The following is a 25755-nucleotide window of genomic DNA, read 5'->3' on the forward strand; positions in this document are numbered from 1 at the left end:
CAATCGCAATAAAAGGTTTTCATAATATAGAAAGAGGTTCTTGATTTTGTTCTCAATCACATAAATATACGCCGCCATGAGCTTGATCTGAATATTGCTTCGTAGTTCAAAGTGTAGCTAGTAGCTAGTAATCCGAAATTCAACCACCACTCTCATTATACAAAGCCGCATGGCCGCCACTATCACTGTAGCTCACTTACGATCCCCAATTGTAACACCTCTCTGAGTTATGTCATCTCTTTTTCAGGCTTCTAGACTCTCAAATACGAACTGTTTTTAGTCATAGGGTAATCGTCCGTGCCTTCAAGGAACATGTCATCGCCACGAATACCGTTTTCCCCAAGAACTGTACTGGGGTGGTAAAAAGAGAAGATGACGGTGACAGCAAACATCAGCAAGGCGTCTAGGATATAGACAAAAGCCTCGCTTTTCAATAGGAAGCCGTCATTTCCTTGCGCGTACTCGGCCATTCGATAGATGGAGCGAATCATGATGAGCATACTTGTAGTATAAAGGACCCAGAAAAACCTTTGCCACGGAGAAGTGGTGGAAAGAGATTTGACTGTCGGGGTTTTGCCAATTCGAACGTGAAATACCATGGTAACAATCATGAAGAATGCGAAGAAGACAATTTGGATGCCAAGGCCGAGCAGGATAACGTTGTTTCCCATGTTCTGCGAGGACTCGGATTTGGCTGTAGCAAGAATACCGCCGCCTATGTCGCTGGTTAGTCGGTTGACAGCTCAAATAAACATAAAGAGATAGACAGGCAAACGCCCTATTTCGCACCTCCACTCTGCGCGAAGAATGACAGAACATCTCCCATCAAGAAGAACTTGGTGAGCCATTGGGGTCGAATTAAGGAGTATGAGTCGGCATCAAGGAAACGGATTAGTCGTCCAAGCACCATATAAATCGAGGCGGCAAAAAGTGTAGGTCCAAGCAGAGTCAGCAGGCTCTGAATGAGGTAAGGCATCAACGTCCAGTTTGGCGTTTGCTTTGCCGACATGGCACGTCCGATGTATCCAGCCAGCTCAACTATTTGATAATATTGGTTAGGATAATAGCCAGGAAGCGGAGGATCGTCTAAGGAACTTACATAGACATCCGATTAGAAAAGGAACAAAGTACCAAGTCCTGTTCTTAAACACAAGCTGTGTGTGACGTATTGCAGCTAGGATGAACAGAATGGTGAATAGAACCGCTGCGGCGAAGGACGGATCATAATGATAAAATTCGAAACCCGCCATTGTGAAAATAGGAATAGGTGCTAAGTGTGACAAATGAAAAGAAAAAGAGACTCAAGAATATCTATCTTTCTGCTTCGATGATGGCGATATATAATGCTGTGAGAATGCTGTTTTTTTCTACAGGGCTCAGGCTCCGTCCAATGCTGTGGGTTTATATACGATGTTCCTTTATCATTCCTTCGGAATTCTCAAACAATTGTGGAGCTGACGCATGATTCCCTGTGGTAGATACTCGTGGCTATGCTGGCATGGTCTCTAAATGTAGTTATGGAAGTTTCCTTTAGCGGTGCTATTCTGGGATTTCTCAGCAATGAAACTAGGCACATTTGACATCTGTGCTCTAGGAATGGGCGTTAACAAGGCTTCGGACACCAACCTCATTTCATGGAGGCGCAATTTCTTTAAACGAGGATCGCATCGCCAAGCGTTTCGAAAATGGAGAACCGCGCGTATTGGAAGCTCTCTTATTGGGCAGGCAGTCAGTTTGTGTATACGCGTATAAGAGTACATACTAGTGATGGCGCAGATGTACGTACTAAATACGCATAAAGTTAAGGGGAAAACGCAAGTACGTACTATATACGAGTAGAGACAGCATGCTAAAGTCAATACTATAGTGCCAGCATCTCCACCAGAATTATCACGATCATGCAGCCTGGAGATTTGGGTGCTATCTCGTGGAGGCCAAGATATCTGGCTAATCTCCGTAACACCGAAGGTGGCCTAGCTTGACGGCAAGTGTTAGTCTTTGACACTCTGTGGAGCTACGGAACACATATATACCGATCGAAATATTATATTGGGGGGAAGCGAACAAATCTGCACTGGACATGGTCCGGGATAAACACGGCCGAGCGCCGATTCTAATCGTTTGCGGAGGAGAAGATTCGAGATATTTGGTGGTAGTTATAAGATGAACGCTGAACTAGAACAGCATGGTGGAATTTCCAAATAATAGAAATACACCGCAGTAACTACATACCATACGCTGTGCTATTAACAAGTTCTTCCATACCTCCAATGCAAGGCTGTAATGTGTGGCAGCGAGGTTATAAGAGTGTCTGCAGCGCACCGACCGTTGGTGCGATGTTCTCGCAAGTTGCATGTATGCATTCTACCAAGACCAAGACGGGTAGATTTTAATAGCTGCCATCCGCTAAATAAGCTATATATGTCTTTGTTAGTGAGCCAAATATAGACTCAACTTTAGTGGTACCTGAAACCCAGCTGTGCCGGCGAGACCGCGAATATTGTTCCACGCCACCCTCCCCTGCTTCGCCACACCACTCGTCCCCTCCCAATGCCGGGCTTTGTCATTGATGTATAACTCCTAATGGTGATGACGCCCCTCAGCAAAAAAGACGGGCGCACGCCAAATCGCGCAAGGTAGGCTCTTTTACCGCTTGCCTCGTCCACATTATCCAATCACATACCATTCTTCTTGATCGTAGTCGCTGATCCATATCCGACGTGGGAAAAGAGTTTCCGGGAGTGCAAACGCCGACATGTCAAGTGTGATGAGCAACGACCGATCTGTATACAATGTGTAACGCTAAAGCGAGAGTGCTTGTACCTCGATCGGAGCAGTCACGCTCATGTGCCTGCTCTCGAATCTTCCTCGCCCCAGCTGCCTAGCAAGCCTGTTAGAGCATATCCTTGGAACTCATCGATCTTTGACTTCCTCCAACTACCGCTAGACCTTGGATCAGCACGCTTGTCTCACCAGAACTATGACCTGAGCAACCTCGCTCTACTCCACCATTTTGAGACCAATATGATGAAGCCTCCGCATTACCATTTCGTGCTAGACGATAGTGATGGAGGCCCTTTGCTACAGCTGATTGTGAAATCTGCGCTCTCGCGTCCTCTCTCATGGATGAGCTGCTGCGCTTTGCCGCCCTGCATCTTGGCGTCATCAACGCCGACGCCACCGAGGAGCAGCAATATCGTCAACAGGCGGTCCAGCTCCAGATGAGAGCTTTGGCACTCTATAATTCGCTGAATCCTGAGGTTACAGCGCAGAATTGCACAACCGTCTTTCTCTTCTTCTCCCTTACCGGCTTACACATGCTCCACGACACCGTCAACACTGAGCCAGACAAACTAGAGCTTCTCGAGAAATTTATACAGTTTATGCACTTCTACCACGGTCTTGGGACAATCATAAACCGAGGCTGGCACGTCATCCGAAATTCAGAGCTGAAAATTATCTTTGACCCAATTGTGGCCATGGATCGACCGGGCGCGAAATCCGGAGAGGAATGCGAAGGACTCATGAGGCTGCTCCTGGCAGCCAAGGAGCGACTTGGGCCTGAACGTTACCATACCTGCTACGTTGCCGTTGAGTCGCTCAGGCCGTTTTCGACCAATACAGCGCTCTTCCTGAGCCTATAAACCGACAAGTTATTCTCGGCTGGCTACTCCGCACGCCAGCCGAGTACTTGAACTTGTTGAACATGCGACAGCCAGAGGCGTTTGCACTCTTAGCCCATTGGGCGGTCATTTTGCATTGGGGGCGAAGCTTCTGGGTTTATGGACATGCTGGACGCATTCTGGTACAAGCCATTTCCAAATTTTTGGGATAGTTGTGGGACCATTGGATGGCGTGGCCAAATCAAGCCATCAGGCACACTTGAAAAGGATATGGTGTCGAATACTATCCGTTCGGTGCTTGACAGACCAACTGCTCAGTGTCCATGAATGTGTCTTCCGCAACCTTTACCACTCTCACAAGACGTCGCATAAAGCTCTCGCGATCCCGTCGCACAGACAATCTGGAATTTTGTATCGAGTACCTTGGGTTTCGAAGGCGTACAAGTATTGGGAGCTCGAATGAATTCGTAATTGCTTGCAGTGGCAGTCCGTATAGCGATTGCATCGCAGCAAAACGTGACCGGCTAACTCGGGAGGAAGATTCGGTAGGGCGAGTACCGAGGATTAGCTCCGATAATATTGTACCCACCAGTCAGCCGTGTCTAATTGCCCTTTCCAGCATCGCGGAACATGGCTAGGATGTTGCATACAGTAGCCGAGTTGATGAAGCCTTGAAGCGATTCCGCGGAGATTACTCATGGTCTCTCATTCTACTTGAGCATCTGCAACTTTGGAAGACGTTTGGCGGGTCTCAATTGTGTAGGCTACCTACCGTCGATAACCCCCTTGAAAATGCTCAGTACTGCCGTGTTCCCTCGAAATATCGGACTGTGGATTCTGATAGAAACCCTCCGATATTTCTTACCATAAGTCAAGAGATCGCCTAGGAGTGAAGAAATTACTTGTCAAAGAAAGACCCACTATCCAGATTTCGAGGTAATGCGAGACTGTGGTACTACACTATCAAGGGTTGCATTTCTTATTCTTTTCCTCGTCTGATAGGTATAAAGTTTATGCCTTTCATATATATATCCAGCCAAAGCTAATTAGCAAAACAAGGCACAGAGCATCCTGTAGTACAGCAAAATGACGGCCAGCATGCAGGAAGAAGATGTACAAGACCAAATAACTGCTCATGCTTCACTGGGAATCCCTATAGAAGAGATGGCCAAAGATTACGCTGTGCCACTCGATTTCGACACGGGTATAAAGGCATGGTTATAAGTTTTGGGTGCCTTCTTTCTCTGGTTCAATTCATGGTGAGTTCTTCTCAAAGTTCCCAAGATTCCTTTGCGCATTGTTGAAACGGATAGGGGTATTATCAACACCTGGGGCGTTTTCCAAACTTTCTTTGAGCAAGACATCCTATCCAACATGTCTACTTCTTCGATCGCATGGATTGGATCAATCGAGTCCTTTCTGCTATTGTTTGTGGGCGTCATCACTGGCCCGCTATTCGATGCAGGATACTTTAATATTCTCCTACCCTTTGGAAGTTTCATGGTCACCTTTGGGTATATGATGACCAGCCTCGGGTCTCAATATTACCAAATCATGCTCGCCCAAGACCTCTGCGTGGGGATTGGTACTGGCTGCCTGTTTGTGCCGGCCGTTGCTGTACTCCCACAGTACTTTCAGAAGAAGAAAGCACTCGCAAATGGAATTGCCGCCACAGGATCCAGCATTGGCGGCGTCATATATCCCATCATGTTCTATCGACTTGAGCAGCAAGTTGGCTTTGCGTGGGCGACTCGTGCTTTGGGCTTCGTCTGCTTGGGTACTTGTGCCATCTCCATCGCAGTCATGCGCGTTCGGACCACGCCAAAACAAAGAAGGGCTTTGTTGCAGCTATCTGCTTTTAAAGACTTGGAATACTCCCTCTTTTGTCTCGCCATGTTTTTCGGCTTTCTGGGCTTTTACAATTTTCTTGGTTATGTCCAACCGTGGGCAATCCAGGAAGGAATTGTAAGCAACAACCTAGGCTTCTATCTTGTCCCGATTCTCAACGCCGCTTCGATCTTTGGCCGCCTTGCGCCAAACTTTTTCGCCGACCTTTGGGGTCCGCTAAACTTGCTTTCACCAGCCGCAGGAGTCACGGCGCTTCTGGCATTCTGTTGGATAGCGGTTCATTCGACCGCAGGCATCATTGTCTTGACGGCTCTATGGATTCTTTTTGTCTCACTAACTCCAGTTATCATGATTTTTCTCACCAAAGGCCTTCGTGATTTAGGTACTCGCCTTGGCATGATGTTTGCCATTCTTTCGATTGGTGTGCTTCTGGGCACGCCAATCGGGGGCGCTATACTGAGCAATTCGGGCTCATACATTGGGGTGCAGGTGTTTTGCGGAGCCACCATCGCACTCTGCTTTGCTATTACATTATGTGTCCGATTGCTTCGCAGTGGGCTGAAACTTAAGTACAGAACTTGAGCTCTCGCTGAGTGTAGTCATGCTTGAATAGTACCTGTATCCTGCAGAGTCACTGTTGCGTTGCCGGGCGCCATCACGTGTTGAATCAACAAAGGGATTCAATTCACAGGTCAAAGCCCTCTTTGAGATAACATAATACAGTTTTCAATAGAATACAATAGAATATTGACATTTTAGAGCCCAGTTAAAATGTGAAATTTGGCTTGATTTGCATAAAAGACAGGCTTCTTGTCATACTAGTGGCTTGAAAGCATGTGTGGAGTTGTGCTATTGCAACTCTGGTCCCACACCCTCCAGTCATTAATCAGCACTGTAAGCACTGTAATTAGGCCTACACCGGAGATGTAACAATCAAGAATCGAGCTTCAGCATACTTGCCCTTCCTCAAGATTAATTATCAAATAATATCGGGTACCATTAACTTTTACAGTTCTTTACTACAAACTATTTCCTTCAACCGCAGTAGCATCACACAGTTGAGCTAGTAGAGCTTCATTTGCAGGCATGAAATCTGGTTTCCAGAGTACGCCAGGTAACGATAGCAATTCAGATGCGACGCCTTTAGACCAGAATGGAGGCGATGAGATCAGGCACTATGGGCAGCCATCACCACAACAAGCGAATAGACCAGAGCTCTCCAAGAAGAGAAAGAGAACCATGCACGCATGCGACGAATGCCGGCGAAAAAAAAAATCAAGTGCGATGGCAGGAAGCCGTGTCTTCATTGCGATGTATATGGCTATGGTGATTAATTCCCATTGCAAGGCTCTGCTGTTTTCATGATTGACGTTGTGATTCACAGCGTGTACGTATGACGACCCTTCAAAACGAGGTCGTATTGTATCTCCTCGACAGGTAGAGGCCATCGAGACTCGCCTTGAAAGGGCAGAGCGTCTCTTGCGGATTCTTGAACCCAGTCTGGATCTCAACGACCTCTATCTCAGTACCAATAAACCCGAGCGAATCGCCGCAATGCTTCGCCAACAGACACCTGATTCAGACACTAATACTAGACAAAACGCCGCCGCAGACGACACCATCGACGACTCGTTGCTTTGGGCCCGTGATGGAGAATTCGGGCTCGCTTGATGTTGATCATAAAGGGCAGTGGAATTACAATGGCCAATCGTCCACCACGATATTTATGCAGCGACTTCAGAACCAGTTCGGAAATTTGATCGCTCCTATCCCAACGCGATCCAGATCCAAGCTTGTTGAGCAGATTCTAGGCGAACCATTGTCGGATATTGGGAAATCCCAAAGTTCTATCCATTCATCTCCCGCTTCCGTGAATTGCGACCTGCCACCAGAGAGTCGCGCAAGGCAACTCTGCCAGTTGAGTTTTGACGAAGCATGTATCTGCTACCACTTTGTCCACAAACCATCCTTTTGGACATTATTTGACCAGATTTATGCGACAACCTGGGATAATTACGGGGCCGAAGAGCGTGTCTTTTTGCCACTTTTTTATGCTGTTTTGTCTGTTGGGTGCTTGTTCTCCAGTACCGAACACACAACGACCAACGAATCAGCTGTAATGCAAGGGTGAGTTGTTCCAACCTCTCTTGTGATGAATGCATGCTTACTAGAGACTTGTCGTCAATTTAGGCTTCAATACTTTAGAGCTTGTCGAGCACTGCTTGACCTCACCGATTGTCGAGACTTGACGTCCCTCCAAGCAATACTATTCATGATTCTATTTCTCCAGTCATCTACACAACTCATTGCCTGCTATCCTTATATAGGAATCGCTCAGCGAGCGCCTCTACGTCTGGGTCTCCATCGGAAGATACAAGGAAACTTTGACCCAATCCAACGTGAGCTTCGAAAACGCATTTTCTGGACTGTGTACAGTATGGATGTCTACATCAGCACTCGGCTTGGACTACCCATAGCGATACATGACGAAGACATTGACCAGGAATATCCGTTAGAGATGGATGACGAGTTCATAACTACAGTCGGTGTCGTTCCTATGCCACCCGGCCGTGTCTCTGCCATGATTGGCGTAAACGCGCACACTCGCTTGTTGGACATAATCGTCCAAGTAATGAAGCATATATATCCAATTGAGCTCGCCAAACTCCAGGGCCAGCCAGACAATACGTACATGATTAGCTATTCCAAAATTCGAGATATTGAGGCAAGTCTACAGGAGTGGATAGCTGGCTTGCCCTCAGCGCTACAGTCACAAGAGGGCAGTCATTCAGTTTCGACCATCTGGGAACGGTAAGCTTCTGAGTTTTATTCATCCCTGTATATACATGCGCAAGTATTAATATTAGATAGGATGAGTCACCTACTTCGACTAGCTCATGCCCACGTCCGATGGATGCTCTACCGGCTTCCTACAATTTGCCTCGCAGGGCTTCCAAGCCGAAGGTCTTGACAAGCGGCTCTACATGTGTGCTGATGCCTGCGTTGGCGCTTCAAGAAATATAATTGATATTACCAGAGATATGCATACCAAGGGCTTACTGAGAGGCGCCCACTGGTTTCCCATGCATACAACTTACTTTGCCACTTTGACGCTAATTTATCCCATCCTGGAGGACAAACAAGTCTCGCCGCTCAAATTGGATGCTGTTGAAGGTGCATTTGAGGGCATGAATGTCCTTGAGGCCTTGGCTAAGAACGGTTTAGCTGTCGAGAGATGTCCTCGCCTTCCGGTTAGTTCTATCCCACTCTTTGCCTATCTATCATATCTTTCCTGACATTCTCAAGTCTCTGTTCAAATATCTGCCTGAGAAGATATACAGCCCTAATGGTCAAACGGGGAATGTGGACTCTGCACTAGACCGATCAAACCTACAGCAAGCAATTGCACCATCAGAACAGTCTAACGCCAGCCAAGAAGACTCAGATTTGATGCGAATGTTTCTTCCGCCTGATTTTGGGACTGCGCAGATGGATAATTTTGACGAGATATTAATCCATTTTGGCATGGATATTTTCGACATGAACAATCACTGTTAGTAGCTACATATCCACAATAATACAGTACTTTTCTATAATAAATTCATCAATATGTCAACCAAGAGATTCACAAGACAGGCTAACTAACCCCCGAGTGGAATCCGACCTCATCCGCTAAACCTGCCTTGCTGAGCTCTCCAACCGACTTATCCGACCGAGTTACCCGCGACCCACTCCGAGACAACCTTCCGATTTATCCTTCCCAGATCTGATCTTGGCAATCAAATGAAGACCGAATTTTGTACCAGTTGAATTGGTTGGTAATCAAATTGAAGCTTGGCCAACCGATAGATACACTGCAATACAGAAAGAGTCGCCATGTCGTCATGATTGGCATGTAACTCCAGCCCTTGCATCGAGATGACCTTCGAGTCTACATGTATCTAACCTACAATAGAGGCAGCGAATCTGCATATAAGCATTCCGTGTTCAATCCAAATGTGCCTCTGTGAATTTTAACACTTGTTGAACTCAATAATACTATAATTGATTGTTCCACCATTTATTTTACAATGGCTCAGTCTGCCATAGCGAAGAAGCTGTTACAGCGCTATCCATGGGTTGCTTTCCCATTTATTGTAAGCGCACCTATGAGTGGTTATGCGGGCCCTGAGCTCGCAGTTGCTGTTTCTCGCGCCGGTGGATTAGGCTTTATAGGCCCTGGAGGCGAAACAAAAGATATGGGTGGCAGTATGGAAGAAGCAGCCTCTTTACTCCAGGAGGCACAATTCTTTAGTCGTCTCGACAATGACCTCTTACCTGTTGGTGTAGCGTTTCTCCTCTGGAAAGATGATTTAGATACTGCCATATCTGTCATCCAAAAGTCCAAACCCTGCGCAGTCTGGTTATATGCTCCTGAGCAGAGCCAACATGTTTACCAGTGGATAAATAGTATCCGAGCTGCATCGCCTCAGACACAAATATGGATTCAGATTGGGACAGTGAATGAAGCAAAGGGCCTGCTGAGCAACTCAACAAAGCCAGACGTTCTTGTTGTACAAGGGTCAGAATCTGGAGGCCATGGTCGTGCCACAGACGGGATGGGTCTCATGTCATTACTACCAGAAGTGGTTGATGTAATGGCGCAGAGCGAGGTTCCCATCTTTGCAGCTGGTGGAATTGTAGATGATCGCGGCGTTGCCGCATCATTATGTCTCGGGGCTTCAGGGGTGGTGATGGGGACTCGCTTTCTTGCTTCACACGAGGCACGTATTAGCCTAGGGTTCCAAAACGAAATCGTGCGAGCGGGCAACGGCGCCGTATCGACAACGCGCACTCTGCTTTACAATCACCTCCGGGGCGAATATGGATGGCCCGAAGACTACGTGCCGCGGACAATTATTAACAAGTCATATGTTGAGTTCAATGAAGGCAGGCCGTTTGAAGAGCTGAAAGAGCTGTGGCATCAAGCCGGAGATACTGAAGGCCTTGCCTGGGGACCTGAGGGACGAAGAGGACAATATGTGGGTGCGTCAATTGGGCTTATTCATGATGTGATAGATGCAGCAGAGATTGTTCGAGAAATTCGGGACAAGGTCGTGGCTAGAGTCAAGTCACTGCAATCAATGGGAGACGCAAAGTAACAAGAATGGGGAGATGACACTTTCATATAAATACATTATTAAAATTAAACAGAGAGGTAGACTACGGATAAAGGCCGAGGTATTATCTGTTCTGATATTAAGTTACGACAAGCTGCCCTTTCCTGATCCCTTTTCACTGTATGCAGCCATCGCAAAGAACTCTTTCCATAATTTATCCATGGAAAACAACGTCTTTATAATCCCTTCAATAAACAATTTGAGTCTTGCGGATTTATAGCTGGCCAGAAGCCAATCACTTGTGCCCCCTCCAATATAGTCAGTCTTGAACCAAGCCACCAGCATAGCCTTGGAAGAATGCTCATCGTCTAGAGTACGGGGATCAAACCCCCAGTCGGAGCGAAGGATATCAGAAGCCTCCATAAACCCGTCCCAGTTATCGCAGCTCTTCATTGTACCGCGCGCCATGCGGTCAATAAACTCAGATTCTCTCACCTCGTTTTTTACCAACCATCCATAAAGCCTTACTTTCTCATCCCAGTCCATGATATTGGACATCGTATGTTTGACAAGTTTTCTTGCGTCATCGAGAGATTGTAGTTTAGATCCGTTGACAGTCTTAAACAGCCCTTGTAATAAATGGAATGGAATAATTGAAAGCAAATTGTACCAGTTGGCTTTCTTTACGTATTTAACATGGTGCTTTAAAGGAGAAAAGCCACCGAGCAGGAGACATCCAGCAATTTTGTGACCGAATGGAAAAAGGTCGTATGGTGCCCCATACATCATTTGCGCCGGAACAGTGCCATATGACGCTCCCGCAACGTACACAGTGTCGAAATCGGCAGTAGGATAGAGATGATTAAGTAAAGCAGTCATATCTCTAGCCAGAGAGACGTAATAAGGTACAGAGTGGTCACGGGTGCTTGTATTCCCCATGCCTGGGAGCGTTGGTGAGATCCAGTGGGCTTGTATCTCTCTGCAGGCCTCAGGAACGTCGGCTGCGATCCCTACACTCATGATGCCGGGGAAAAATATGACTATGGTTCTTGACTTTGAAGGGCCGTTGTGAGCATAGGCCAGTTTTCTGCCGCCTGGCAATGAGAGAATATGCTCCTCATTTCCTTTAACTTTGTCGTATGATTCGCTAATTGTTGACATGCTGCAAGCCTTTTCTAAGCCCATTATAGAGGCATAGGAGGGCGGATCAGACTATGAGAAGACGCAGAAAAAAATATTAAATATATAGATATTAATAAAATTATAATTACGTTTGTAATTAAAGCTGTATAATATATTCGAAGCTGGTATTGTATTTAAATGCGTTCCCTCTTGATACATTGTCGCTATCTACATGTTAGTAGTCATCACTAAGAGGCTGTGTAGCGAACCGCACTCGTCATTCGTCGCGTTACGAGTTTTCATGTTAGTAGAGCGACCCCACCCAGTCTTTGTAAGATTGCACAATGACCAGTAATAAACAGCAACCTCTAATACCCAGTTTCCCTGCTGACTCTATTCATTAGCTCCCTTCCTTCGCTTAATCTTACCAAATTCGCTTCCAGGATTGCCAGCGCTCTCTCCGCATACGACTTTGACTGTCCGCCAACATGGGGTGTGAGAATCAGATTCTTCGTCTTCCATAGACGATGACCATCCGGCAATGGTTCCGGGTCAGTAACATCAATCGCGGCTCCGGAAATGACATCTCCCTCCAATGCATCAATCAACGCATCTGTGTCGACAACCTGTCCCCTCGAGATGTTTGACACAAATGTCTTCTTCTTACCCAGAATCTCAAACTCTTTGGTGGAAAGAAGGCCTTTCGTCTTTTCTGTTAAAGGGATAGAAATAACCAAGACATCCAACCCAGAATCTAGAAACTCGTGTATTTCTTGCTTCGAAGTTCCGGAGAACCATTTACTTGGAAGGACGCCTTCTGGATCACCCAAGCCGGCAGGAGTGTATGAATCCTGATATCGAGACTCGGGGGTATTGCGGGGATGAAAAGTGTGTGCATGGATGTTCATCCCCATGGCTTTGCAAACACGAGCTACTTGACGACCAATAGCACCATACCCTAGAATGCCACTGTGACACGACAACATATCAGCATGATTGCGCAATAAATATACGACCAGATAATATTACATTGTTTGGCCAACAGAATCAGCCGGATGGTCTTCAAATCGTTCCCAGTGAGCGTCGCGTTGGAAATCCAAGTATTGCGGCACTACACCCAGTCAGTCAACAGCAAGACCGTCGCAAATCAACATTCTACAACAACTCACATTTCCTCCTGTGAGCCAAAAATGTCCCAATCACCCATTCTGTAATTTGCGGTCTGCGACACATTGTCAAAACACATCTCATTAACTGCACAAAGTGTTACCCATGAACCCCATTCGCTGAACAAAATGCAATATTGGTATCTGTAAAGATCGGCTGACGCAGTATAAAATCCGCCCCGGCGCTCAATAACTGTACAAACTCCAACTTGGCGGCTTGTTCCACGGTCGGCAAAGAACTCCCTGTCATCAGGATTGTGACACCGTCCCAGTAATCTACAGGTACAGTGTCGTTGTATGCAACTGTATCAAATGCTGTTGTACGAGCGACAACTTGCAGATCTGGAAATCTACCACGCAGAGAGGCAAGATACGACTGTGGGCATTCTTGGGGAGTAAGAATAAGGAGTTTATGGCCCCTCAAGGTTTGGTTGACGCTTTTACGGAGTGTTTCCTCCATTTTAAAAGAGTAGGATTTCTTAGAATCTGTACCACAAAGGCTTGTAGTCAAGTTATTTGGACAGTGATAACGCTTTTATATGGCGTTTTGGCGATCTTGCATTCCCAAGTGGAGCACGGCTAAATCGGACGGGACGAGATGTTGTGTCGGGTAGTGAATGGAAAACGATATTTACATCTTAAAAGTCGCTCAAAGGAATACGCTAATATACAGCACAGATAGAAAATAATACTCAATACTGCATGGACAGTAGCAACGCGGCAGATCACCAGCAACAGTTCTAGAATTTGTTACACCTGGGGCCGAATCTTTCGGTAGAGTTAATTCGGCGCCATTATGGAAAGTAGTTGCAGTGAAGCCCGGTTCTAAGATCTTCGTCGAGAATATTTAGCCGTCTGCTCTTTTGCGGCACACCTTGAGTATGCAGCAACAAATCGGAGGGATTGCCGATGGCTGATGATCTGCATAGCAGCCCTGAAGGTTAATAAGACGATCTTCTATTCAACCGGCGGACATGGCTGCCCTTCAATATACCACTGCGTTCAAATTCTTACTCTTCTATTAGCACTTTTGGTAAAGTTCTTCATGATATTGACAAGGCAGCTGCCATGTCGCTGTTCTATGCAATTGCGCAGCTCTATAGAGGCCCGAAATACACCAAAGCCCAACGTACATATACTCATGCCGCAAACTGGCAAATGAGAAAGCCTACAGCTGCTCTTGTACCCTCTTTCAAATTAAGAACGCATGACCACATCTTCTATTTGAATAGCTTGTAAAACTCATTTTTGGATGTAAAAGGCCCATCACGGATTAAACTTGAGACTTGGTCTCAGGATGTCACAAACAGTGATGGGCCAAAAACACGATGAGCTACTTGATGCTGGATTCTCCAGAATTTAGGTTAAAATTACTTTATTTGCAAGTCTCTATACTTATATCTATTTCAATAGATCATGTGATTTCACAAGACGTTATCGCCTCGGAGCCGGAAGTTGTCCGGACATGACTTATCGCCTGCCTATTTCGATCTAATAACTGGCAAAAGTGGAATACGATATTTGCTCATGAGAAATCAGGATTTCAGTTAATCCAGCAATATTGAAATAGTAATCCTTATTTATTAAGAATCGAATTAACAAATTGGGCGACAAGCTCCGGAATGCTGTTTATGGCCGTTATCAATTCATCATCATCTCTTAGTAACAACAACTCGTGCAGCATGCGCGACCTGCGATTACATCTAGATTTCGCAGGGATGGTGTGGAGAAGGCATTGCAGGCGCTCCGGCGGGCCCCATTGGGGCGATGGACTAGGATCGGTCGGGACATTATTCGAAAACAGCAGTTGCCAAGTACCGACAGATTGGCTGGCAGAGCTTCCATTGGACGAGTGAATAGACATTTAACTTGGCTCTCGGGTGCTAGGGGATTTGATGGCTTGGCAGGAGAAAGTGTGCAAAACTAGCAGATGACGCAAACAATCTAAACGCTTAAGTATAAATTCTTATCCGGTCTGTCATTATTGTGCTGGTTTGCTGGGATATATTCTTGTTGTTTCCCCAGAATCTTTGGTTTGAAGCTGGCTAGTTGGGACTTGGCATAATGTAGCGTCTCCTTTACGCAATAATGGCAATGATTTGCGAATTTAATTCCTGCCCCACCTGATCCCATCCCTCTGTGAGCTAGATCCGGGGGGCCTAGTGTTATGGATAGATTCACGACGGTTGGACTGTTTGGGAAGAGGGCCGTGCAGGCGCCCATCGTGCAATGCCGTTACCGTCCCAGACAGGCAAGGCAAATCCGTTCAGTACGAGGCAAGATCTACATTACTGTGGCTGGAATACGAATCATTCGAGAGCACAGCCGTAGGACTCCAGGCCGTTGCGGCTACGCTCGGACCTTGACCCCGTAGATGCCGTGTTCGATCTATAATAGTCCCTAGTCCAATACCCTTGCTACTTAAGGCAGCTATGATCCTCCTCCGCTGCTACATGGCTCTGGCGCCTCAATCATTTGCGGCCGATAACCGCTAAGCTTTGCTAGCGGCGGAAGTACAAACTGCACGACAGGAGAAGACTTGCTTCATCCAGCAGGTAGTAACTCACAGCTTAGTACAGGAACGGCATCTACAACTGACCATCGTCACCGCGCATATACTCTAGTCCCTTGAGCCTCTTGGATAACTGGATAAATGTTTCACCACATGCGAGCTTAATACCTATACTAACTGCACGTGGCGCCGCTTTACCGTATAGAAACAATCCTTATCTACATTACTCGGTTAAGACGGAAACGCAAGCAAAGCTATATGATCAAAAGTCCCCTTAAACGTAATCAACATTGTTGTAGCTGTGCAAACAATGGCCATCTGTATTTCTTGGATAGGAAGGAAATAGAGCAAGCTGTATCGCCAAAAGTCCCAATTGACAAAGTTCCAATTGACGTGATGAGTATTGTTGCGATTCTGGAAACAATTCATGTCCGCGTTGACCGGCTAGGACGGAACTGAATCGAAACATGTTGATCAAAAGTCCCATTTGACGTGATCAGCCTTGTTGTAATCCTCGTCATGATGCAAAAGGGAACAAGATGCAAAGCGAACAAGGGGACCTTGCAAAACAGAGGGGGCTTCTTGTATAAAAGCGTATCGTTCTGCTCTACCGATGAATAGTTTGATTCAGCAACACTCGCATCATCACAAGCCAGTCTGTTCCATCATCTGAAACCATGCTCTTCTCTTCTCTCGCCGTTGTTGCGACTGCAACTGTCGCCTTGGCTTCCCCAGTCAAGCCCAGTGCCAAGACCGTCACTCTCCCCGTGAAGCGCGTCTCCAACGTCAAGGGATCTGCCAAGAGCATCGTCCAGAAGGGCCATGCCCGTCTCAACAAGATCAACGGTGTCAAGGCCGTTGGCAAGCTTGACGCCAGCTCCGGCTCAGTCACCAACGACGATGTGAGCTACATTGCCGCGGTTACTATCGGTGATGGAACCTACAACCTCATCGTTGACACTGGATGTAAGTCACTACTATTCTCACACTGAACAAAGAATGAATGTGCTAACCTGATATTCTGTCCAGCTTCCAACACCTGGTGCGGTGCCCAGAGCTCATGCGAGCCTTCTTCCACTGGCCAGTCCACTGGCAGCTCTGTCTCGGTCAGCTATGGCTCTGGCTCCTTCTCCGGTACCGAGTACACGGACAATGTCAGCTTCGGCGGCTTGACTGTCCAAGGACAATCAGTTGGTGCTGCCAGCTCGTCACAAGGCTTCACCGGTGTTGATGGAATCATCGGTTTCGGTCCAGTTGATCTCACCGCAAACACCGTCGACGGTGCCGACTCTGTTCCCACCTTCACCAACAACCTCTACAGCCAGGGCGCCATCTCCACCGAGGTCCTTGGTGTTTCCTTCCGACCCGAGTCTGGCAGCGATACCGATGACACCAACGGCGAGCTGACCCTCGGTGGCACCGACAGCTCCAAGTACTCGGGCTCCCTCAGCTACTTCAACACTCTCCAGAGCGGTGATGCTGCTGCCTACTGGGGTATCTCCATTGCCAGCTTCACCTACGGCTCGACCACTCTGGCCTCGTCTGCCACTGGTATTGTCGACACTGGCACCACCCTCATCTACATCCCCACCAAGGCTTACAACAAGTTCCTGTCCGCCACTGGTGGCTCCACTGACAGCTCCTCTGGCCTGTCTGTCTTCTCCTCCAAGCCCACTGCCAACTTTGGCATCAAGTTTGGATCAACCACCTTCACCCTCACCCCCGCTCAGTACTTGGTCCCAACCTCCCAGTACAGCGAGTTTGGTCTCAGCTCCGGCAGCTACTACTCTTTCATCAACGACGGTGGCAGCTCTGGCGTTGACACCATCATTGGCCAGAAGTTCCTTGAGAACTACTACTCTGTCTTTGACACCACCAACTCTCGCATTGGCTTTGCCACCGCTGCGTAAATTGTTGACGTGGCCTGTCGAGGGTGTCTAGCAGAGTGAAAATGTTGGTATATAGGAGTATAAGGTAGCTCGGGATGAAAACCTATTTTGTACTTATTAGGACTAGTATAACCAGTCGAAAATAGCTGCTAAAAGACGAAGAAATAAAAATGTGAACAGAAAAATTCCAGCTACCCAGTAGCTTCCTTAATCATACAAACGTCGAAGTGATCTTGTAGAGGCATTGCTCACTAACTCACTTTTATTAAACCAGCATACACAAGCTGTTACTTATTACACAAGAGTTTGCAAGGATATAAGAGAAAGAAATGCCAAAACGCGCCATTCAGATGATCAGTTAGCTATAGTGGTGTACTTGTAATGGCGGGCTGTAACCGCTAAACCTGCCAAGCCGGCAAATCCACAAAAACCCCGGAAGACCGACAGTGAAATGCCGAATATGGAAGCTATCTAATGTAAACAAGCGGTAAAAACTGTCAGAAAAGTCTCACTATGCTTTTATTAGCTAACAGATGAAGAATCTCCTTGGTTTGTGAAAATATATTATTTTTCTAGTGATCAACTGTAAGCTTTTATATATAATCCAGTAGTATTTATATATAATCTAGCAATATTTGTTTATAATACAGCAACATTTACATATAATCCAGCAATTTTGAAATAGTCATAATGCTACGTTAACAAAATATAGCGTTATATATCCATGTATCACTCAGCACTAAAAAGGTTTGTCATTCTCCTCTCCTATAAAACAATATCTCAAGACAACAATATCTCAAGATAACTAAACGCACTAGCCAACAGTTCTCAATACCAACCCCAACAACATTCAGCCGAATGTATACCTCGAACATCATCGCGTCTTTTGGTCTTTTCGTCAGCTTGGCCACTGCCACAATCAACGTTGGTATAGACTCTGCTGGTAACACTGGTAATTATGCCCCTTTTCTATTATGTTCTTATATTGTATCCTCTCTTTTTCTTTTTACTTTTGACATCAAGTCTATTCATTAACTCTCTATTAGTCGCCCGGATCGGCGGCGAGTCCGAGTGCACAAACGTTTTTGCTGCCCCAGCCGGTGTGAATCCTTGTATAAGATCCTTCACGCTTGACAACGGCCAGACCTATTCACTCCATGGCTGTGGCGAGGCTCAACTGAGCTTACTTAACGGCGATAACTCTCTCAACAGCACTTGTCTGTTTGACTCTCAGGAGCTTCAGTGTGGTGTCAAAGAGGAGTTTTCCTGCTCATAAGCAATTTGCCCAAAATTGCCCGGCTATTCAATGGAAAAGTACCTGATTGGATATGCCCGCCAAACCTAGAGGGAGGAAGCGTGGTCTCGATTTGCATGTGCTCGATGAAATACTTTTTTTGCATGTATCGAGTTACATCTAGCCAATTGGTCATTTAAGCTTACTTCTTACGCTCATTAAATGACATGGCTAGCTAGCTTTTGGGAAAGAGATATATGTGTAAGAATTAAATACATGATAGTATTTCTGCAATCAATTGCCAGTTCAACGGTTCTTTATTACCGACATGACTATAATATCCAGATTGCCAAGGAATTATAACTAAAAATAATTTATTAAACGGCTGATTTATATAGTATTATTTTTTACAGAGCCGTCCATCCTGACGGACTTCCCATCTCTCGTTCCCTACGCACGGCGCGCACCAGAATAAATCGGTCGGGTCGACTTTGCGCTTAATTTGCAGCAATTTTGCGTAATTGCTGCCCCAGAAGGTTTGCTGCCAATCTTTTTCGAACGGGAAAGCCTGTGACAAATTGTTAGCAGATATACTTTGACAAGGGCAAGAAAGAGATATTGAAGGGTATAAGACGTACCTCGTTGATGTATGCACCTCCTTTGGGTGTCAGATCGCGCAGAGGCTGAAATTCTGTCTCTAGAATTGCTTTGGCTCTCTGCTCCTCGGTGTTGTTGAATGGCCCGAAAGGTTCGCTATTCACTAAAAGTAGTAATGTTAGTAGAAGATACATATTCATTATAGGCGATCCAGAAACTCACAAGTGTGAAGATATGCAGTTCTCCATGCAGGGTTGACAGAATTGCTTCCTCCTCTCGGTTTTGCTTCTTGAACACCTTTGCCACCTACCATGAAAGCGGCCATCGAAGTTGAGCTTCCAGTAGACATAGCTACCTTCAAGGCATTCTTGAGAGCTCCAATGTTACCCGTCAAAGCCTCTCCGTCCAAAAGACGAGAAACAAGATATTGACTTCCTCCAGCTTGATTGGTGTCGTAATTCTTGTCAAACCAGCCCAGAAATGAATCGTATTGGTCAAGGAAGGTGTAGAATTGGACCTTGTTGGGCCAGCGCTTATGGATGGTCTCATTGATTGGATTGAATGCCTTGGCGATGACTTCATGGTTATCAACGTCCTGTACAATGCACTTTCCCATGAATCCAGCGACACGGTCTGGGATACCTGGCTCCTGAATGGGGCTTTCCATGTCTCTGGTAATGAGATTGTAACCAGAGATACCTTGTTTCATCAAACTTGGCATTTGGGAGACCACGTAGGCGATGAGGTCAAAGACAAAAGACTCCTTAGGATCTGTGATGATCAAGATAGTCACACCCGTGATCTTTGGACTCGGGTAGGCTTTGAGCGTAGCGGATGTTACGATGCCAAACGTCGAGCCGCCTCCCTAGAATTTGCATTAGCGGCAGAATTCTTAAGATAAATTTTCCAGTACTTACTCCTCGCACTGCCCAAAATAAATCCGAGTGCTGGTCCTCGTTGATTGTCAAGATGTCTCCGCCTGGCGTGACTATTTCCATCTCCCACACGTTATCCGCGGCTAGACCATGTTTCGGCGCCAGGATCGAATGCCCCCCACCTGTGATGTAGCCTCCAACGCCCACACTCTTGGCACCTCCGCCGACAATAGTTTGGTTATGCTTGTCTGCAGCAGCATAGATGTCGTACATCTGTGAACCGCCACCTGCAGTGAAGGAATTGCCACTAATAACCTTTCCAGAGCCGTGAAGCTTGAACTGGCCTTCATTGTACGAAATTTTGTTGAGATGGTGTGTCCATATAGAGAGTGAGCCTGGAGAATTGGAGCGACCCAGGTAGTCGTGACCAGTATTCTTGACGTTGAGGCGAATATTGTACTTGCGAGCTGATTGCGATATCGAGTTAGCTAATGCAAACAATTTGGATACGATGGAAAACACATGACAGAAAAATTTACCAAAGTCGACGCCAATCTTGACATGCTCTGGGCATGATGCATTCACCACGTAGGCGGGGTATCCAGCTGGAGAACATGTCACATTCTTCTCCGGCAAGCAAGTATAGTTGTCGAATTTGTCCCACATGACAGAAATCGGATTTGCGGCGTGGAATTCATACGTCTTCCATTCTTTAGCGACATTTGCGCATTGGCTCGCATTGTAAGTAGGTTGACCTGGGTGGCACACAGCCCCAGGAGGAGGAGGTTGGAGGAGTCGTCCATCAAGTGTTCGGTTGAGGGCTGCCCAAGTGCTGGCGGAGGGCCAAGCAGATGTGCCTGGGTGAGCTTTACATGTTTCAGGATGGGGAGTGTGAAGTCCACTGGCAATGCCAGTCAGAGAAAGTAATAGCTGAAAACTGGATCCCAACATTTGAACGGTTACTATTCAGAAGTTGGGCTTGGCGAGAGTGTAAATTGGTAGAATGTAAAGTGGCATCCATATTGATGGACGCGTTGGAATTTATATCTGCCCACGATCGACTAGAGCCGCCATAGAAAGAATGCTCGACGTCAAAGTATCGGTATGGAGCTGAACATAGCTGAAATAGCCTCCTCCATTAAAGGATGGATGCCGCGAGAGATCAACGCGATCCTTCCGATGGCGGACGGCCAACTATAACTGAGAGGGCTGCGCACCATGGCAGTGGTAATTCCCTGGGCCAATAAGAAGAGGCCGTATCGCTCGCAAAAGCAAAGGATTGGGGTGTGGCTTTTGCACTAAAACGCCAGATTTGGCAAAACGCTGCGAGAATGACGATCTAAAAATGTGGATTGCCCGCTTAGCCACGTCCTAGGCAGAAACAACCACATAGATCGGGTCAGCATCGTACCGCCGTGATCTGCGTATAGAAGAGAGAGCTGCGTAGTCATGACGAATCCCTCAGGGGATACTTGTGGCTATCTATTTGGCTGTGGCTGCGCAGCTAGCATGGGCCATATCGCAAAACTCGATAGTCGACATCCCCAGAGTTAAACCCGGATTTGATCAACATAACCAATAGGTAACTGATTTATCCCAGCGTGATACTAAAAACAACAGCAATCCACTATCGGTTTTTGCAGGGAGTATGGCATATGATCCGTCGTGGGATTAAGAGCTGAGAGGCCGAGACTGAAGTTGATGTGTTTCGTACCGATGAAGGTGGGTACAATAAGCTCATGAACCCTTGCTGCTGAACTAGAGGTTATTGTGCTCGCATCGACGTAACAGCGGCTGGTTTGTTCATGATTTTTATCGTTGGCTGAAATGATTGTGACATGTGCCCATCTACAAATATAGTTAGCGGAAGATACAAAGCCGATATCATGGCAGTAGTAGAACCATAAGTTAAGACTTACACTTGAGTGAAAATATAAGAACCATGATTTGGCGGAACAAATGGTAAATTTCATAAAGAAGCCAGAAAATAAGAAGAAGCCGGGAAAGCACCACGAGGCCATATTGGAAAAGATAGAATCTGGGATACTGAGATGCCACAAAGTAATCAAAGTCAAAATCGTCAAAAATATTGTAGATCAAAAATGCCACGAATGAGAGACTTTTGGCGAAGAGTCGATGAAACCTCGCGTGCTGAAGAATATCATCGAGAAGATCCATGGTTAAGATAAATAAGAAGACTCTTTGGTAAGCGTGATGATGAAATAAGCAACAAAAAGAAAGGGAAAAGAGCGAAATCAGGACTCATATATATGACTAGAGATTATTGTAGGCCATGGTATGGGTTGTTGAGAGACCAAAACGTATACCTGAGGCAATTTGTTGGGCCAGCTATTTGAGTTTTCAGCGCAGGCATCTAATGCTGCGTAAGTCTGAGGTGATATTATGCGTCTAACAAGGATAATAGTTCCAAATATACCTTATAGACATGTACATGCTTAGAATAAACGCAAATAGCGAGAAATATACTATCTTGAAAATGGTGGCGTATTGTAGCGTCTTTCTCAACGCATCTCCAGTCAAGCCACTCAACCATGACCCAAGATAGGTGTCTATTTTTATAAAATAAAATAAAATAAAAATAAAAATTAAAAAAAAATACCTCCCAAAATGATAGATAGATCCAAGGGGTTGATGCGTTTTCATCCTCCATGGCTGGTGATGTCATCATGTGTCGACAGCTGCAGAAAAGTAAGGTGCTGGATACTGGGCACAATCTTATCTTATCACTGGCACCTGATATTCACATTCATCATCCAAAGACAAACAAAAGCTTGCTTTAAAACTCTGGCATTGTTGCAACCATTATTTACGCTACGGCATGCTGTTCAGTTCCACCATTTCTCACCACGTTGTTTTCAGATCTAACATCATTTCGCTCCCATCGCACGAATTACCACTTCGTTTGCATTTCGCAACATAGCAAGTCCCGGCACTCTTCGCTCTCTTCTTATTTATTGGTTCGGATCAAACCAGTTACCGCCATTTAGATCCATGTTGAATCCCTCCAACTGCGTCGTATCCATCGTTTGGTTCTGAAAGTACTGATCTAACAAGCCCTATCTCTAGTTAGCCTCCCATCAAAGTCTAAAGAAAAGCGCCGTGATCCAGCCTACCCAGTCAAGTCCCTCTGTGCCATCAATCATTTGCGACATGGTTCCTGCGAATGGAAAGAGGTTTTCGGTGGAAGTATTTGAGATTGGCTCCTTCATCGGGAGTTCGTTTCGGCTAATATGGCCAGTATCCTTCTCGGCAATCTTTTGCACCATTAGATTGAGTGCCAATGCCGCAATTCGCGCCTCTGGCTTAGTAGTCGAGACATCAGACGCCCAAATATGCTGCGACGTTTTTAGCGCACGATATTCTCTCTCGGCCAAACCTCCATCGCTTTTACCAAGTGTAAAGAGAGACGAGGTTCGCCGGAGGGTTACTGAAAGATGCAGACAAATCACCATGGCGGCTAGAAGAAAGTCGTGCACCGTAAGTGAAGATATCATCCACCGATCGTCAAATAGGCGGCCTCCTGGCTGCGACGCCTGATGTATATCTGCCTGTCGGCCTAGAATTTCAAGGGCCGCTTCAGCACAAGCGCGCCTGGAGTGCTCAGCTCTATGGCTGTCCACTTCAGAAGTAATGAAGCGGCGGTGTAAGACAATGAGGCCTTTCAGTTTCAGCATCTCCAACGTACATCTCTCAAATATCATACTTGAAGGATCCATAAACGACTGGCTGACATCCCTCGCTTTCAAGATATCGGGCAGAGCACTGTATGCTTCCCTTAGTTCGTTATCTAGCACAATTGTGACATCATAAGTTGGCAGTGATATAGAGAGTGAATGCGCAACAATTTTTTTAAACACGGCCATAATACCGGCTTTTGCGATCGGATATCGGATGGGCGTGTTCTCATACAGCGGTCGCCCTGGAGGTAGCGTGGTCATTCCTATCTCGAGATCGGAAAATTGCAGGTTTCTGGGCACTTTGGTGTCGCAAAATTCGCTTGGAATCATGCTTGGGAGTCCCATCTGAAAGGACATTAGTGCATCTACTTGGACTAGATTGTGCCAAACACGACGTCGCATCTCCCCGTCAAAGACTGAGATGCCTGGTAAGTTATCTGGGTCGTGATGATAGCCCATTCTGAAGGCAAGACGAATCAAAGTACCCATCTCAAACCAATGATCAGAATTAAGCTTTTGATACGCCAAGAAGCAACATTGCATGTGGATGACTAGGATTTCCAGAGAATACGAGTTCGCGGTAGCAAATTTGCCGAATATGAGACACTCGGTGGCTTTTCGTCGCAATGTTTCGAGACTCACGGCTGACGTATTTGATTCTGATGGAGCTGCAACAAGGCGTAATGCTGTTGACATGCTCAAAACCGAGAACAATAGCGCAATCCAAAGCGGCGGAGCCTTCACGGGAGCTTCCCAGAACTTTTCATACTAGAATTAACACCAACAGTCAGCTTTGGACAGAGAGCTCAAGGACAAATGACGCAGCCTACTTCCTTTTGAAATTTTGCTGGATGCAAAATACCTAGCAAGTTTTATTCATCAGCAAAACAAATGCAACAATTTGCCCTTTAGAGTGCAATTACTTTACCTAGCGCCATAAACCTCGAATTGAAATACTGAGCAACAAGAGCGTCGCACGTTTGCCTTGGCGGCAATGAGCTTAAAACTTCTTCCATATCAATGGTCGGAAATGTACTAAATAAAAATCCGACTCTATCATCTGAGGAGTAGTTCTTGCGCTCTTCCTGAAGCAATGGACGATCGAACGCCGAAAGATGTTCTCGAACTTCTTTGATTTCGTCCATAATAGCCATCCAATGGCTTGGATCAACGTAACTGACTTGGCCATCACCACTTTCGTGACGATGAGGTAGCTCAGGAGGTAAAACATTGTCTTCTTGACTGTTACTTGTTGACATGACAGATAACTCATATTTCTGGTATGAGGCCGACACTTTGCTCGTACTGGAGCTGGACGCTAACTGCCCGTGAAGCTCGGATCCAATTTCGGCAGGAGAGGTTGTCGACACCATCGAAGACAATAAATTTTCCAAGTTATCCAACCGCTCCTGGATGTTTACCTTGGGCGTGCGAGGCTTATTCCGAATGGCGTTGGGCGCATAGCGACATGCTGCCGCCTGGCCTCGCTTGGAGCACCCTTCACAGGGCTGGCCTCGGCTACACATTTGTCTTGTGACAGTAAGCATAATGCGAAACTTATTCTTCTTTTCCGTCATTCCCAAGACTAAATTCAACCTATCAACTTACTTTCGAAGTCGACATGGCTCGCAGGAGACCGGGGCTCGATTCCGCTTTTCAATCTTTTTAGAGCTAGACTCCATCGCGACACGACGGTAATCGACTAAAAGATGATCGAACTGGGTAACAGCCAAACAAATACAGTATCGGAATTACAGATTGAGGGTTTACTGATATGCGAGACTTGTATGGTAAAATTGCAACAGGAGAGTAGGTGCGCCATCATTCATCATTGACGAGAAGAAGACCTCTGCCTATCCCCGGTGGAGCTGGCGGGGATATTATTTCCGCCTGGATCCGACACCAGCTACTCCACATCTCGAAAGCCTCAAGCCAATCGTTTTGCAATCAACATACCATAGAGAGACTAGTCTCGCCAGCTAAGAGATTAGAGCGGAGATATTATCCCCGCGCTCCACAATGGCCATTTCCGCCGGCAGTCGCTTTTAAGGCTTTGGCGGTGATAGCAATGCGAAAAACGTAAAAGCGAAGG

At 46.3% G+C, this 25755-nt stretch overlaps 10 protein-coding genes across 10 annotated transcripts; 5 read left to right on the forward strand and 5 right to left on the reverse strand.

Moving 5' to 3' along the window:
• Positions 1–36: 36 nt before the first annotated feature.
• GGI43DRAFT_55950 (RTA1 domain-containing protein) lies at positions 37–1405 on the reverse strand. Its single transcript, XM_083210016.1, has 3 exons — positions 1100–1405; positions 790–1038; positions 37–715 (listed from the first exon to the last, which is right to left on the reverse strand). The coding sequence occupies exons 1-3, from the start codon at positions 1248–1250 to the stop codon at positions 252–254; spliced, it is 864 nt and encodes a 287-aa protein (XP_083060149.1). The 5' UTR covers positions 1251–1405; the 3' UTR covers positions 37–251.
• Positions 1406–1685: 280 nt separating this feature from the next.
• Positions 1686–3886, forward strand: GGI43DRAFT_423175 (Zn(II)2Cys6 transcription factor domain-containing protein; the record flags this gene model as incomplete). The annotated part of the gene is made up of 5 exons (XM_083208205.1): positions 1686–1728; positions 2702–3093; positions 3132–3567; positions 3597–3805; positions 3836–3886. 5 exons carry the CDS (start codon positions 1686–1688, stop codon positions 3884–3886), a joined length of 1131 nt encoding a protein of 376 aa, XP_083060150.1.
• An 835-nt stretch (positions 3887–4721) lies between these two features.
• On the forward strand, positions 4722–6053 carry GGI43DRAFT_423176 (putative MFS monocarboxylate transporter; the record flags this gene model as incomplete). Its single annotated transcript, XM_083208206.1, has 2 exons — positions 4722–4840; positions 4937–6053. The coding sequence occupies 2 exons, from the start codon at positions 4722–4724 to the stop codon at positions 6051–6053; spliced, it is 1236 nt and encodes a 411-aa protein (XP_083060151.1).
• Positions 6054–6557: 504 nt separating this feature from the next.
• Positions 6558–9029, forward strand: GGI43DRAFT_423177 (uncharacterized protein; the record flags this gene model as incomplete). The annotated part of the gene is made up of 7 exons (XM_083208207.1): positions 6558–6750; positions 6856–7116; positions 7157–7598; positions 7662–8282; positions 8343–8376; positions 8420–8722; positions 8778–9029. 7 exons carry the CDS (start codon positions 6558–6560, stop codon positions 9027–9029), a joined length of 2106 nt encoding a protein of 701 aa, XP_083060152.1.
• A 512-nt stretch (positions 9030–9541) lies between these two features.
• Positions 9542–10612, forward strand: GGI43DRAFT_427773 (nitronate monooxygenase; the record flags this gene model as incomplete). Its single annotated transcript, XM_083208870.1, has 1 exon — positions 9542–10612. One exon carries the CDS (start codon positions 9542–9544, stop codon positions 10610–10612), a length of 1071 nt encoding a protein of 356 aa, XP_083060153.1.
• Positions 10613–10714: 102 nt separating this feature from the next.
• Positions 10715–13318, reverse strand: GGI43DRAFT_427774 (uncharacterized protein; the record flags this gene model as incomplete). The annotated part of the gene is made up of 5 exons (XM_083208871.1): positions 10715–11782; positions 12121–12661; positions 12722–12803; positions 12862–12914; positions 13062–13318. The coding sequence occupies 5 exons, from the start codon at positions 13316–13318 to the stop codon at positions 10715–10717; spliced, it is 2001 nt and encodes a 666-aa protein (XP_083060154.1).
• Positions 13319–16047: 2729 nt separating this feature from the next.
• GGI43DRAFT_427775 (aspartic peptidase domain-containing protein) lies at positions 16048–17280 on the forward strand (the record flags this gene model as incomplete). Its single annotated transcript, XM_083208872.1, has 2 exons — positions 16048–16336; positions 16400–17280. The coding sequence occupies 2 exons, from the start codon at positions 16048–16050 to the stop codon at positions 17278–17280; spliced, it is 1170 nt and encodes a 389-aa protein (XP_083060155.1).
• Positions 17281–18893: 1613 nt separating this feature from the next.
• On the reverse strand, positions 18894–21173 carry GGI43DRAFT_427776 (FAD-binding oxidoreductase; the record flags this gene model as incomplete). Its single annotated transcript, XM_083208873.1, has 5 exons — positions 20505–21173; positions 20008–20432; positions 19313–19955; positions 19132–19253; positions 18894–19061 (listed from the first exon to the last, which is right to left on the reverse strand). The coding sequence occupies exons 1-5, from the start codon at positions 20914–20916 to the stop codon at positions 18894–18896; spliced, it is 1770 nt and encodes a 589-aa protein (XP_083060156.1). The 5' UTR covers positions 20917–21173.
• Positions 21174–21730: 557 nt separating this feature from the next.
• On the reverse strand, positions 21731–22143 carry GGI43DRAFT_427778 (uncharacterized protein; the record flags this gene model as incomplete). Its single annotated transcript, XM_083208874.1, has 2 exons — positions 21731–21813; positions 21885–22143. The coding sequence occupies 2 exons, from the start codon at positions 22141–22143 to the stop codon at positions 21731–21733; spliced, it is 342 nt and encodes a 113-aa protein (XP_083060157.1).
• A 614-nt stretch (positions 22144–22757) lies between these two features.
• Positions 22758–25466, reverse strand: GGI43DRAFT_406204 (fungal specific transcription factor domain-containing protein). The gene is made up of 5 exons (XM_083206121.1): positions 25272–25466; positions 24592–25193; positions 24494–24525; positions 23100–24431; positions 22758–23042 (listed from the first exon to the last, which is right to left on the reverse strand). The coding sequence occupies exons 1-5, from the start codon at positions 25343–25345 to the stop codon at positions 22938–22940; spliced, it is 2145 nt and encodes a 714-aa protein (XP_083060158.1). The 5' UTR covers positions 25346–25466; the 3' UTR covers positions 22758–22937.
• Between the last annotated feature and the right edge of the window lie 289 nt (positions 25467–25755).

Source organism: Trichoderma evansii, assembly GCF_050947405.1.
Source record: "Trichoderma evansii strain SZMC 28006 chromosome Unknown GGI43scaffold_11, whole genome shotgun sequence".
Classification (NCBI taxonomy): domain Eukaryota; kingdom Fungi; phylum Ascomycota; class Sordariomycetes; order Hypocreales; family Hypocreaceae; genus Trichoderma; species Trichoderma evansii.

Bases quoted from the DNA above. Each gene is read 5' to 3' on its own strand.
- GGI43DRAFT_55950 (XM_083210016.1), bottom strand. From the start codon at position 1,250: ATGGCGGGTTTCGAATTTTATCATTATGATCCGTCCTTCGCCGCAGCG. The intron at 1,039-1,099 runs GTAAGTTCCTTA...ATTATCAAATAG, and splicing joins TTTTCTAATCGGATGTCTAT to TTGAGCTGGCTGGATACATC. The intron at 716-789 runs GTGCGAAATAGG...CCAGCGACATAG, and splicing joins ATTCTTCGCGCAGAGTGGAG to GCGGCGGTATTCTTGCTACA.
- GGI43DRAFT_406204 (XM_083206121.1), bottom strand. From the start codon at position 25,345: ATGGAGTCTAGCTCTAAAAAGATTGAAAAGCGGAATCGAGCCCCGGTC. The intron at 24,526-24,591 runs GTAAAGTAATTG...AAAACTTGCTAG, and splicing joins TTCGAGGTTTATGGCGCTAG to GTATTTTGCATCCAGCAAAA. The intron at 24,432-24,493 runs GTAGGCTGCGTC...TGTTAATTCTAG, and splicing joins CAGCAAAATTTCAAAAGGAA to TATGAAAAGTTCTGGGAAGC.